This window comes from Diabrotica undecimpunctata, chromosome 8 (genome assembly GCF_040954645.1).
Source record: "Diabrotica undecimpunctata isolate CICGRU chromosome 8, icDiaUnde3, whole genome shotgun sequence".
Lineage (NCBI taxonomy): Eukaryota > Metazoa > Arthropoda > Insecta > Coleoptera > Chrysomelidae > Diabrotica > Diabrotica undecimpunctata.
Window position 1 is genome coordinate 55,662,355 of NC_092810.1, and position 15,437 is coordinate 55,677,791.

General features: G+C 31.8%; 1 protein-coding gene across 1 annotated transcript in view; it reads left to right on the forward strand.

The window, feature by feature from the left end:
• LOC140448836 (uncharacterized) overlaps positions 1-15,437 on the forward strand; it is a 119,986-nt gene that overhangs the window by 59,897 nt on the left and 44,652 nt on the right. Inside the window, exon 2 of the mRNA XM_072541956.1 lies at positions 11,172-11,372. Coding sequence (XP_072398057.1) covers positions 11,172-11,372 — 201 coding nt within the window. The remainder of the gene's footprint in view (positions 1-11,171; positions 11,373-15,437) is intronic.

Here is a 15,437-nt window from a genome sequence, read left to right on the forward strand (position 1 = left end):
CTATAAGTATAAATCTAAATATGTAAATATATACTAAACAACCCTCGTATCATATGAGGTTAAAAGGAGTAATTCTCCTGGGAAGATTAGTACTTAAGAATATTAATTCATTATGAAGTGCATCATTTATAATACAAAAAAAAAATGGATAAGTCATACATACTAATTATCTAATAGAAGTCATTAACCAATGCCAAAAGATACAAAAAAAATAGCGGTGTACCTACGTTATCTGGTGATTAAGAAAATCTTAGACTAAAATGCAAAATATAATCAAAACAAGCTAAAGACAAACAGAGAAAGAGATTAGCTTAAACGAAAGTGTTAAGTTAGTCTTCTTCTGAGGATGAAGAACTAACCTCGTCGATGGTGTTATCAGGCAGTAAATCCTTTACATGAAATTGACCAATTCGTTTGTTGGACGAATTGTCCCTTAATTCATATACCAAAGGAGATATTACCCTTACAACCGTACACGGAATGTATTTCTGGCAAAATTTTGCCGAAATAGCATCACCTTTACTTGATTTTACAAAGTTTCTCTTTAAAACTCTATCGCCAACAAAGAATCGCAAATCTCTCTTCCTCAAATTGTATTGACTTTTGTTCCGGAGGTAAGAAGTTTTTAACTTCTTCCTGATATCAGCAAAAATTGGAGGTAGGGTCTGAAGGTCATCTAGACGATGAAGTCTCTCGGATATTTGAGGGAGATTTGCGGAATTTTCAGAAATTAACCCAAAATAGTCACCAGATAAAGCAATGTTTCTGCCAAAATTCAAGTATGATGGGGAGCATTAGGAGTAGATGTAACAATGTAATTAACTCTAGAATCAAGTTCACCCCCCAATGTAAGTATTCTCAGAGAAACAGTCTTTTTAAAAGATTCCTGCTCTTCAGTAGTGCAATGTAACAAATGTACGCGGCCAGAAATGTGAGCTAAACGAGAAGTTAGTCGCGCATACAAGTTATCTTGTACAGTTCCCCTGAAATCTCCTATTCTCGTCGACAAATCATCTAAGGTTTCGGATATTCCTTTCTGTTGGTCATCGAAAGGGATGTGTGTAGCAGAAATCTGAGTAAAACTCCTATTGTCCTGTTTCTGCTTTAAATCTCCACGCAAAAGCTTGCGTTTGTCTTCAACCTTTGCCGATTCTGCAGGCGTTATACCCCACGTTGGGCGCCAATGTAGCAAAATACTGGGGTGTGTAGGAGGAGAGAGGTATAAGAAGAGTGGTCTATATATATGGGATAAAATTGATCGAAGTAAAATAGATAACAATTAAGTAAAGAAGAAAAAAAAATATTGAACGGAATGTGGCTAGGCTAGCAATGTAGGCAAGAGAATGACCACTAGAAACTCAAGGATGGATACGGCCAATTTGCATGCCTTTTTAAAGACAGTAAATCAGGAAAATATTTATGATGGATAGAAAAGAAGATATGAAAAATGAATAGATATAATGAAAATTAACAAAGAAAACAAATTGAGGGCGCCAGAAGAGGGATACTACTCTAAAAAGAGTAACGGTCACTCTTCCAGGTATCGTATACTGCTAAAATTAATTAAGTTGATTTACTAAACAAAAATGCTGTAAATGTAAAAAGGTAAGGAAATATTAATAAAAAAAATTATATGCAAAACAAATTCAAGTTTATTAAATATAACTTCTTAGATTTTGACAATCTCTAAGTTACCAAAAAGTATATGAAAATTTCACAATATAATATTTTAAAAAAGAATGTTGAAAACAACTATAATAAAAAGTGGAAAATTACACAGAATAACTCTGATATAGAGTGTACAATTGAAAATTACACAGAATAACTCTAATATAGAGTGTACAACCTACATCTAGGTTAAAAAACAACCTTAAACAAAATAATGCTAACGTTGGAAGAACGTATAGCCAAGTAAATATATCAAACTTACCTACAATATGACCAACAATATTGTTAAACAACTCTAAATGCACATACAAACAAAATAATATATATAAATGGGAACAAGCCAAGTTAAACAATTGAAACGGTATATTATCCTGAAGGGATAATAACCGGAGTTAATAACGCAAGATGAAATATAAAAAATTAGTTAAATAAACAAATAATAAAATAATTAAAGTTAATAATGAAATAAATGGTTAATACAAAAAAACAATGGAAGATAATCTCTGGGTAGAATTTGAGCTCAAACTTACCGATACCTTACACCAAGGGGAGTTATATTAATTAATATATATATATATATATATATATATATATATATATATGTTATAAAAAAAAACTAGAACTGGTGAAACAAGATATATATATATATATAGTTCTGAATCAAAAACCAACTGTCCTCCTACAGCTGTCTGGAAGGATACTCCCGAATGGTTTCGGTGTCCCAGCGAAGTCCTCCTTGAGGTCCGAAATTAGCACGGAGCTGGTGCTAATTGGCTTAGTTCGATGATGACTGTCCTGCCCTACCTCTAGGTGCAGGCTGGAGAAAAAATGAGGGTGGAGTAGACAATACTCCCTGGCTTGTCCCAAATGACCCTGATTCTTATTAGAGTTGAAGTGGTACTCTCCCTCGGATGTTCTGAGGGAAATTTATAATTCCATGGTAGGTGGCTGAAAACAATTCCCCGTTACTTCTAATCTCAATATTGATAAAAAGAAATCAAAGAAGAAGTGAGGAAAGTTTCTTTCAGCATAAGAAACCGGAGCAAAAAGATAATTATGGTAGATAAAAAAAACCCATCCAATCGGATGTAGCGTGACCTTGCTTCACATAGAGTAAAAATATAATGGCCTTGGACAAAATACTATATTAAAATATGAAATAATGAATCTGAATAATAGGATATAGATAAAATACTCTAATGTTTATAATATAAAAAATTATTATTTACCAGATAGCTACTTAATTCCGTGCTAGAAATCTCACTTCAACTTCCCGAGTTTGCGAAAACACCGTCAATTAAATTGATTACGGTTATACTTAGAATATTTAACTTCTTGAAGTGAAGGAAATTCTATGCATTAATTGGATTTTCTTTCGCTAACTGCCACTTGTACCACTTCAAACTCTAGATCAAAAGTGATTTTTAATTCACAGTTAATTAACCAAGAAGAGCCATTTTTCCACTTCCCCTAATCTCCTGTCATTTCTCTTGTCCGCAATGGTACCAAATTAGATCAGAGTGACAACTTAAATTATTAAAAATATACACTTAATGAGCAAATGAACACTTAAAGTTAGGCAACCCATACTACATCTCTGAAATTATTTTACTATAAATTGTTTATTATTTTAATATAAATTGTAATAAAAGTAACGACTGTTACAACGAGAGATATATTTTCCTCCAACTTATAATGCAAGGAAAAATAGGAGGAAAGCATGGTCCTGGCAGACGACAAATAACCTGACTGCGTAACATCAAGAGTTGGATATGACTAACTAGGAGATTATAATGCATATAGGCTCTATTAAGAGTATAAAAAATACATTTTAAATATATATTTTTGTTTTCCTACGGAATTCAATCACTTGGGCATAGACTGATTTGTCAAAGGCAAACAAAAGGATTATACAAGTTAGATATCCATCATTATCATCATTCTCAGTGTTTTCTACTGATTATGCCTCCCTTACATAGTCGTTCTTCATTTATGCCCAGGATTGCCTAATATTCACTTTTCTGTGCCATATTTTATCGACTTGATCCTTCTGTAGTAACAATTATTTTTTGCTTATTGGGGGTTGAAAGGGGCGACTGAACAATTACTGGGCTTGGAGATAGAGTAAGCAAATAAATTGAAACGTTTGCGAACAGATACTCGTGTTTTATGTTAGGAAGCTGAGTCGTGGATGAGGATTCCTTTATTTGGGGAGGATTGGAAGGACTAACTACAAAAAAAAAGAAATAAAAAAAAATACTTACAGAGATGTCCTAGGCAACACTGTACAAGAAGATTCCTAAACTATTTAAAATGGAACGTCGTTTAAAAGAATCCTCTGGGTACTTAAAAATAATTAGTTTTCTGGGTACTTAGAAATAATTAGTTAATCAAAAATTGTAAGGGTGAATATCTTTTTAAAAGAAATAATTTTAAACTCCTGGTTTAAAGAGAAACATTACATATTCATTTTTATTTCACATAACCAGTTATTGCACGCACAAATATCCAAATTTATCGACAAACATTAAATTGAACCTAACAGACTTTAAAACTATAGTTATGTATCAAATAAAAGAAAAGGCTATATACTGACTGTCATATGCCGAAATGTCGAAATCAAACTTTTTTAAATTATTAATTAATTATTAAGGTTAACTTTATTTAAAAGAAAAATAAAATATGACAATTAGTTGATCCATAAAACTTATATTTATTTATAAACTTTTTAATTTGTCATAAAAGCAAATCTTAGTATATTAACGAAAAATGTTTATTTAGAAAAATTTAACAACACTATTTTCTTCCTGGCTAATTATTTCCTTTTAAATTATTAAAAAAGTTTGTTACCTTGAAATTTGATACAAAAAAAACACTGTTCCATACAAACTTCAAACGATCTGGATTCGATCCATGGAAGACACAAAATGGAAGCTGGACAAATCTTGGGAGAGGTCAAACATCGAATTACGCTTCAGGTTATCCTGGATGATAACAATATGTAACACATAATGACACTCGGCTGCTTAATTTTCACTTAAAACCATGTGGTCCTCACTTAGCCCTCAGAAACGCTGTTATCAAATCCCCTGACACAGAATACAGCAACAAACCGGTGATTATCTCACTTCACAAAGACTGCCACACAGCATTTGAGCCTAATCACCTTCTTTTTAATCAAAACTCATTCGAATTATGCCAAAATTGGTCGGTTTTTGAAATTATCGCCGAAAAATATCTTTGCTCGTTCAGACCCCAATTCATTCTTTCCTTGACTGCTCTCTAACGAATTTCCGATGACAAAAACGAATAACGAATAATGGTAACGAATTTTCCGACGACAAAATTCTTCATGACTTCAACAATGAAATTGACTGCTTTCGCAGGCGATCCATCGATGAGTTATGTAATTCTCCCAAATCAGTATAAACATAAGCGAAATGATTCGTATTTATTTCCTGCGGAATTAAGATCAATCGAGAGAGCAATTATAATTATTATAAACCGACTCGAAAATGTTTATATTATCAACCTCGGAGACGCAAAAAGATTAAAAATCTTTTTCGGTGTTTTATGATATACTGGGTGAAACGAAAATGCTACAATGTCATAATCCCATCTTAAATTTAGACGTCTTCTTGGTTTTTTGATGCCTCTTGAATACCGGAGTGTAATTCTAGTGGATCATCTATTGTAAGTTCTTCTCGCTAAAGCTCCCGCCCACTGCCATATTAAAGATTTAATTCTGTGGACTACCTCAGCGACCTTAGTTTTCTGTCTGATCTATTCTATTATGTTTCCATCACTCTTTGTTATACCTAGCGCGCATAGCTCCATTGACTCTTGAGGGACTTTGAGTATGGCTCTTAGTATTATTCGCTATTATTATTATTAATAAATAATAATCTTAAAGGATTATAATATGTGGAAAATTCAAAAAATATGTGATTTAAATAAATCTAACATTGAGGTGTCATTATATGAACACAATGGATTTTGTAATATTCCGGTTTTAAAAAGACAAGAAAGAAAACATCTATGGTTCAATATATAAATTATTACTTTTGCTACACTTACGTACAATTACCGTTTATTCAAGATGTTCAAAAAGGTTAAAAAAACGTTTGTTGCAATTTTTAACTTCTATTAATTATAAAGAAAACTCATAAATAATGAATGTAAAAAGCTATTTGTTCTTGACGACGATGTGCGTGAATCATTCGATTATCAGACTTAATAGATCCGGTACAATAGTTAATTGATATACGTATTATGTAGAAAAATGTATAAAACAAGGTCAAACTACATAATTATAATATGTATATATATATATATTATATATATATATATATTATATATATATATATTATATATATATATATTATATATATATATATATTATATATATATATATATATATATATATATATATATATATATATATATATATATATATATATATATATATATATATATATCATCATCATGCAACCTCTTCTGTCCATTGCTGCACATAGGTCTCTCCCATTTTTCGCCACTCTTCACGGTTCTGTACTTCTTGTTTCTTGTTACCATTTCTTGGATATTCGTCTAATGTCGTCCATCCAGCGTGTTGGTGGTCGTCCTCTGCTGCGTTTGTCTTCTCGTGGGCGCCAGTCAATTAGTTTTCTGGTCCATCTTGTGTCTTTCAGTCTCGCTATGTGACCTGCCCAATTCCATTTTAGCTTGGCTATACGTTCGACGACATCACTGATACCTGTTCTTTTCCTTAAGTCTTGATTCCTTATTTTGTCTTTTTTTGTCACGCCGAGAATTGATCTTTCCATACGCCTTTGTGCCACTCGCATTTTTAGTGCTATTGATTTTGTGAGCGTGAGAGTTTCTCGTTCGTATGTCATAATAGGGAGAACGCATTGGTCAAATCTCTTCAGTTTCATAGCTATCGGGATGTTGCTCTTAAAGAGGTCTCTTAGTGAACCATACGCCGCCCAAGCAAGTGTTATTCGTCGTTGAAATTAGCAGGTCTGGTTGTCCTTGCCTATTTTGATTTCATGACCAAGATGTATGTACTTTTCTGTCAATACTACCACTTAATTTTGGATGATTAGGTGTTCGCTGGGAACTAAATTTGTCATAAATTTGGTCTTACTGATGTTCATTTTTAGACCTATTGTTAAAGATACGTTTTCTCTTGTACCATTTGTTGTGCTTCACCCATATCTTCGGTAATAAGTACTATGTCATCAGCAAAACGCAGATGATTGAGCATTTCTCCATATATTTTTATTCCTCTATTTTCCCACTTTAGCATTTTAAAGGCGTATCCGAGGACCGTTATAAATAATTTAGGTGAGATAGTGTCGTACTGTCTCACACCTCGCTTGAAATGAATTTCTCTGGTGGTATCATGTAGTTTTACACGCATGGTGGCGTTTTAGTATAATGTTTGTACTAGCTTTGTGAGCCGGTAATCTATTCTAATATTATTCAGAGCAGTTATAATGCTGTCTAATTCCACAGTGTCGGAGGCTTTGTGAAAGTCTACGAAGATAAGTACCAGTGGTCTGTTATATTCTAGCGACTTTTCTATTAAGGTTTTTACTGTTTGTAGATAATCGTTTGTTCCGAATTTTGAGTGGAAGCCAGCTTGTTCTCGGGGTTGGTAGAAATCTAATTTTTTCTCTAGTCTTGTCTTAATTATTCGGGTTAACATTTTATAGATGTGGTTCAATAAGCTGATTAGTCTATAGTTTTCTAGGTGCGCCTTGTCTCCTTTCTTGTGTAGTAAAATTGTTACTGCATTGTTCCATGATTTTGGTATGCAACAATCTGTTAGACAAAGGTTAAACATCATTTTTATTTGGTTGAGAAGGGCAAGTCCGCCCATCTTTATAGCTTCTATTACGACTCCATCTTCTCCTGGCGCTTTGTTGTTTTTCATCTTTTTCATTGCGTCCTGGATTTCTCTTAGTGTGATCTCTGGCATGAGCTCTGAACCCTGGTTAATAATTTTGCGTGATGCGGCGGCCTTCAAGTTCTATTTTTCTAAAAAATGAGCTAATTTCTAAGATAGGTCCAAATGGGCCAATAGGATATAAGCAACATAGGATGGGCCAAACCCATTCATTTCTCGGTCCAAATAATTAGATTGAATAGATTTCAATAATCCGTGGATTATTTTCTTTGCTAAGACGTATAGTAATACCCTATGGAAAATGTTAAAAAAATTATATAATAATAGTCTCCCGTTTTATACCGCTGTCGCGGCTTTGGGAGTATAGCAGGGTAGCTAAAAAAGGTAGGTACTGGTAGGTAAAAAAATTATACCTATGTTAAATTATATACACAAAATGATTTAATAATAAATACCACTTTTTAATCTTATAAACATCTACAATAATTCCGCAGAATTTACTTCAAATTAGTTGACAAAAAAATATTCGGAAAGCTGGTTAAAAAATAAAACTTCTAAAAAAAAGTGGTTCTACGACCCTTAGGAGACAAGATAGCCTTTTTTTAATCATTAACAATAATAATAATAATTAACAATATTAAGGGTTTAAATTATGGTCAAATCTTTTATACAAAAAGTCAAAGTTTTTAACAAATCTTTGAGCAAACAAAATTATTTAAAATTGTTTAAACGGGAGACAGAGTTGAGACTCTGTCGCAGCCATAATTGGATTTATTGGCCGTAGTAAGTTTGAAGTGGTCTAAAAAATCCTACGTCCAAGGGTTGAACGTGATGAGGGCAGTGAGCAGGAAAACAAAACATAATAATACCGTTTTCTTTTGCAAACTGGAGAGCTTCAAAACTTTTATGACTACCATGACCATCGAGTACCAACAAAACTTGGTTGGTTTTAGAAGCCTTTGAATACCTTACAAAAAGTTTCAGCCAGAGACAGAAAATGTCGGAAGTCATCCATTCTTTTTCTTGAGCGAAGGCTATACTTTCAGTAGGTGCATCGATCATAAGTTCGTCTTTCTTTCTCTGTCGAGGAAAAATCAAAGCAGGAGGAACATATGTTCCAATTGCAGTCATTGCACATACGACCGTAACATATAGACCGCGCTCTGCACTACTGAAAGCACCAACTTGTTTGCGACCTTTACTAGCATAAATCTTCTGCGATCTCTTTTGCACAGCTGTCAAACCGGACTCGTCCATGTTATAAATGTCTTCCGGTGAAAATTGAAACTCGTCTATGTATTAATGCTGTAAAATAGGCACATATATTTGGTTTATTAAAAGCTTGAGCCCTTGCCAACGAAGTATTTTCTGGATTTCGTAATGATATTCGAGGATTCCGCTTTAAAAAGCCTCTGACCCATTTCCAGCCTGCCGTCTTGGTTTCCTTATTAAAACTGTGGCTAATCTTGTTTATTTCAGCTGCTTCGTATACAAGTTTTCGTAAATCTTTACTGGTCAGGCCAAAAAAACGAGCTTCCATGGTGATAATATGGTCAGCAATTTCCTTTTCAATATCAGTGAAAAATATTGGTCTTCGTCCTCCCAAATCACCTTTGATACTTCCTTGTTGCTAATTAAAGCGCCTTTTCAAAGTCGTTTTTGGAACGTTAAATGTTTTTGCTGCCAGCTTAAACCCCATAGTTTTTCCTTGTATGCTTTTTAAAACTTGCTGCTTATTACTCTCATTCCACTGTTGCCTTTTATGAGGATCCATTTCTGTTAAATGTATTATGTTAATTGTTAAGTAGCAACTTATTTCCTTTTTTCTATGATGGATCCTTAGTTCGTCATAGGTAACGACAAACGGGTCCATCATAGGCAAATAGACAAGACATTAAATTTAATTCTGTTACTTTTGTTTTGACCATTCTAACCTAAAACAAAGTATAGTATTTGATAAAGAAAGTGTAGTCATTTTATACAAAACGAAAGCAATACTTAGCTTAACGTATGTTACCAGTAAAATATTACTTACCAAAAAATTTTATTAGATCAGCAACGCCAAATTTTAATTTTATTTCACAAATTTACTGTTATAACCGCCACGGGTCTGAAACTTTGCAAAAATACTAAACTACAAATTTCGTGCGTAAGCGGCAACCGGCGACGTGCATGTAACAGCGCCATATTTGAAATTACAGCAGGGGGTCCATCATAGGCAGGGGTCTAACATAGGCCAATACAGGCCTTATCAGCATACTTTCCATAGTCTATGGGCGTATCTCATGAAATTATATTAGTGTTTTTCTAAAGAATCATTAGGTTATAGTATTTTTCATATAAAAATGCGTGCACGTCATAATTTATATAAAGTGACGTCACTTTAAACGACAACATATTTAAAATTTTCAGAACGTCAACCTTAGAGTTCAAATTTTCTTAACACAGCTAATAATACGAAACCCATACGGAACTGCTCGATCTTTCATAGGCGTCAACATGGTATAATAATCAGAAAAATGTAATCATCATTATATTGGGAATTTTAGAATTATATTGATTGAATAACCAAAAACATTTATTATTACTAATATAAATTTTATGAAATAACTCTTTTAGTCTAATATTCTACAAAATAATAATTTTAATTAAATATATTAGACAATTGTACGCAACTGATATGGGAATACTTCAAATTTTTTGACAGTCAAGCGTGTGGTAAAATTGTTTAAAGTGTTGCTGCTTTTTTAGAGTAAAAATTTTGTTTGTTTTGATTTCTTACACAATTTAATCATAATATATTTTATATTAATAAATTGTATTTATAAATACATATTAAATTTAGATTAATAGCTTTAAAAACTAATTATTGTTGTGTATTGTGATTGTGCTATGCCAAAACAACTAAATAGTCTGTAGAAAGGTAATAAGCTTTCATATAACATAGATTATTTTGAACAAGAAATAATGGCGGGACGTTTTTATTATTAATCCTAAGTTTCAAATGTAGAATATATAATTTTGAATTCAAATGTTTTCTTATGTATTTTAGTGTATTGCAGTAATCTTAAAACTAAGTGTATTTACTGTTAATATAATAGTTTGACAAATAGTTGACATTTTAAAAATTCCTCACTTACTAACTATTCTGATGTTTTGGCAACGCTGTGGGGTTCTGACGTCGTAAATCTTGAATGACGTGCACGCATTTTTATATGAAAAATACTATATTTAGTTACATTTAAAATAACTGAACAAAACTTCTAACATATAAAACCTGTACTGTCGTAGAGAGTCTAACAACACTACTGACCTAAATATTCGTTTCAAAGACATTCTTACAACATTCCAAACAGATTAAAAGACTTCGTAACAATTTAATTCCAGACAACTTGTTGACAAATGGTTACTTAAAATATATTAATACGCACAAAATTTAGTCGCTTATAACTTCAGGATAGATGCTAATTTAACCTGTAAATGAATAAAAAATTATAATATAGTTTATTTCAATATGAAAAGAGAGGAATAAACTTTTATATTTTATTTTCTAAAAATATCATTTAAATTAGTTTAATTTTTTTTGTAGTTAAATCCTCAACATACTGTACCTGTATTGGATGATGATGGTTTCGTACTAGTTGACAGTCATGCTATTAATACATATTTAGTAGCTAAATACGGAAAAGATGACTCTCTTTATCCAAAAGACATTAAAAAGAGGGCGATTGTCGATCACAGACTTCACTATGATTCAAGTATTTTGTTTGTTAGAGGACTTTCAATTTCTGTAAGTATTATCTGATAATAAATATTTTATATTCCGATATTTAATCTTATGTTCTTTTTATTTTTCTTCGTAATCCTAAATTGTGGGTTCAAATGTACAGCTATACACTTTGACATAATTCTTACATCTACTCATGTCGATCAGTATACACAAATTCATTTCAACATATTTAATTTCATTTTTCAAAATCATACATAATTTTTTGTAGTTTTCCTTTCAAACTTTTAATAGCATCATCAGATAATATTGCAAATAATATAGGTATAATATAATATATAATATAGCCTCTTCCACATATATCCTTGACAGTTTTTATTATTTCTAACGTAGTTGTATATAATTTCTTCTATTTGTATAACTTCAAAACACTAATAGAAAAATTTTGTAGAGGATATAGACATAAATATAACTAATCTGAGACTACATTAGAGAACTATGATACCTTTCTGGATACAGTCAAGAACATATCAAGGCGACTCACATCCAGAGGATACAGAAAGCATTTTATATCAGGCCTTTTCGAGTAATCAACAAAACATTCTTACCACATATACAAAAAAACCATACAACGAAAACCCATTTAACATTATGAATTTGACACCTAATATCAAAATGCCACGGAATCTCATTATGAAGCTCAGGTGCTCTATACCCACCTCAGACCAGACAACTCATTAAAAATTAACTAGGTCAAGTAGATCACTAGGTCCTACTAAATGGATGACCCAACTTAAAAATAAAGAAAATGAAAAATAATTCAAAACCCCCAAATTAACAGAAATTGTCTCGAGCCACCTTTCACGGTTAAATAATTAAACCAACCGATCCACTCAATGAAGAATGACAAGGTAGCGCGAATGATAGCTGTGTAAAACAAATAAAGGTCGCTAAGAACCACATCCTTGAGCTCTTTTACAATTTTTGGGACAGCTGCAGAATCCCGAAACTTAAAAGAAAAGCTAAAGTTTAAAACCAGAAAGGAATTTACTACTAAACAATATGTTTCCTATACCATTTTTAATGTATACAAAAGATTCATTCAAAAGTACATACAAAAATAGTCGACTGCAATCTCCTACTACAAAAAGCTGTCATCCTTACAGAATATATAAAGGAACGATAGGAGAATTAAAAAATAACAGGGCTGGCACTGGTCAACCTGAACTCCTACTACGGTACAGTGTATCACTAAAGGTTGTCGGCAAAACTATATAGTAAACTCAAATAGTCCCAATTAGGTAATCCAATAACATTACAGATTAAAACTAATAACATTCTGTGACTCTGCTCCCCATGACAGTCATATTTAGCACTTCAAAATAACTTCTGTAATTTTGTGTTGGTCGACTAGTTACAAAATTTTCTTCTTGTAATTTTATCTGTTGTATTTCCCAAGGTATAGTTGATAGCTAACATTATTTTTGGGACTCCCTCCTATATATATAAGAAATACTGAATATTATTGACTGCCGATTTGGCAAAGGAAAAAAACCATTCAAAACGTGTTTTTCTTGGAAATGTGTTTCATAAAATCCAATACGTCTTGTATAAATAAAAAGACTGACATAGATAAACTGATTAACATTTATTGTTATTTACTGACAAAACATCAAAAATAAAATAAAGATTTACTTTTACATATACACACCATAATACACCTGCATGCAAACCATGTTGCATACCATCAAGACAGGTTTAATTTACTACTTCCATTAATTAAACATAAAGAACACTTAATTACATTTTAATAATACTATTTTTGTTTTTTCTTTCTGTTCTCTATGGATCAGTTAAAACACACCATTAAAAGATGTCACAAACAAAATTTTACTATGAATAACTAAATTTTAAAATGTATTTTGTTCATTATTTTATATGTTATATTTTATATGTGTGCTATTAATGTTGAGTGTCGTAGCTTTATATAAATAATCTCGACGACTAGTAAGTTGCATTGACAATTTGTGATATATTGTAAATATTTACACATTCTAATTACAGTGTCTTGAAGAAGGAATAAAAACAATTCCGAAAGCTAAAAAAAAACTGACTGCAGCCCTAATAAACTGTGTTGTTTGTATATATATATATATATATATATATATATATATATATATATATATATATATATATACCATATCAGACCGCTGAAATACAACAAGATATTTACAAAGACCATCAACAGCAGATTAACAAATGCAGTAGATGCTCCACAGCCAAGAGAGCAAGCTGGCTTCAAACGTGCATTTAGTACTTTGTATCGTATCCATACGCTTCGAGAACTAATAAGTAGAGCTAAAGAATATAAAATACTTTCAATTCTGTATATCCCAAGGCAGTAATAAAAGCTTTGAGCAACCAAAGCATGGAGAAACCATACATAGAGACTTTAGCAAATATATACAGACAAGTAAAAGCTATCGTAGAAATTTACGAAAACACTCCAGAATTTCCCACTACCAGAGGCGCCCGAAAATAAGACGCAATATCACCAAAGCTCTTCACTGCAACTCGAGCAACCATATACAACGAGCTAATAGATGTATAAGATGTAATAATAGACAGTAGACGATTATGTATACCTAGCACAATTGATACATAAATATGGCTCCTTACACCAAGAATTCAGTAAAAGAATGAAACTGGCTCGGGCATCTTTTGGTAAAAATTAAGTTATGTTCAAAACTAGGATGCAACTCCGCCTGAAGAAAAAAGCATCTAACCATGGCATACAGCTGCGAAACTTAAAAACTAAACAAAGAGCAAAACTCAAAGTCGCTCAAAGGCCAATGGAGCGATGCATGCTGGGTATAAGAAAGAGAAATCGAAAAAGAATAGAATAGGACAGACACAAAACCAGTCACTGAAGTAATCCACAGAATTGAATCTTGTGGCAGTGAAAGGAACATTTAGCGAGAAGAACTGACAATAGATGGTCCACTACAAGTATCCAAGAGGCGTCAAGAGATCAAGAAGACCAAAAAGATTAGACTATGGCATAATGAAACAAGCCGGTACAACAAAGCACAGAAAAGCGAATATTAGACAATCGTGGGTAGAAATGAAGAATGATTATGTAAGGGAGGCTGCATTATAATCGATAGAATACGCTGAGAATTATGATGATGAGGAAGTATACTACAATAAATGTAGTTTACTATGATAGTGGAGGATTCTCGGTGAAATGTTGGAGAATAAAAGAAAGGATATCAGCTACTTCATCCTTTTATTGAAGACGTTGCGTGTATTAATTCATACAAATCATCAGTTTATTTACAAGTTAGTCAAATAAGCAAACATTCATAGAGACAAACAAATTTGCACGTGATTTATCTTACAAAAGATATGCAGCATATTAAGTTGGAAGTGAAAGAAATAACTTAATTTATAAACCATGCAGATTAAAAATACAAAACGTTCAGTTTTAAGTTTGAAAAAACAGATACATTTCAGTTTCAGCAATCGGTCTGTAGGAAATAAAACTCTATTTGTTTTATGTCTTAATATTTCGTCAAGATTTTGTGACTTTTTCAGGAGAAAACTATAAATTTATTAGAATTATTGGATATAAACAAAGTGAATATTTCAATACTTACAAGTAAAAGAGTAAGAATTTAATATCAAAATATTCAATTCACTGTCGAGTAAGAAAATGAAAATAATATCCCTTTTTTAGATACCAAAGTCATAAGAACAAATGACAACAGAATCATATTAGATTGGTATCAAAAAGATACTGCATCTGGCAGATTTATAAATTATAATTTTAATTATCCTAGAAATAAAAAATTCAACACTATTATATCTATGAAAAATCGAGTAACGACAATCTGTGATCGGAGTTTCCTAGATATTAATTTAAAGAAACTTTTTAAAATGGTTTTAAACAATGGCTACCCAAAACATATATTAAAAAAACTCATTTATAACACTCAATTTTAAAATAGAGCTTTAATAAATAATCCACAACCAGTTACATACAAAAAAGTACCTTAAATACAAAATTTAACAAACCAAATTGTCCCGCTTTTCAAAACCTTTCCGAATATTAAATTAATTAAATAC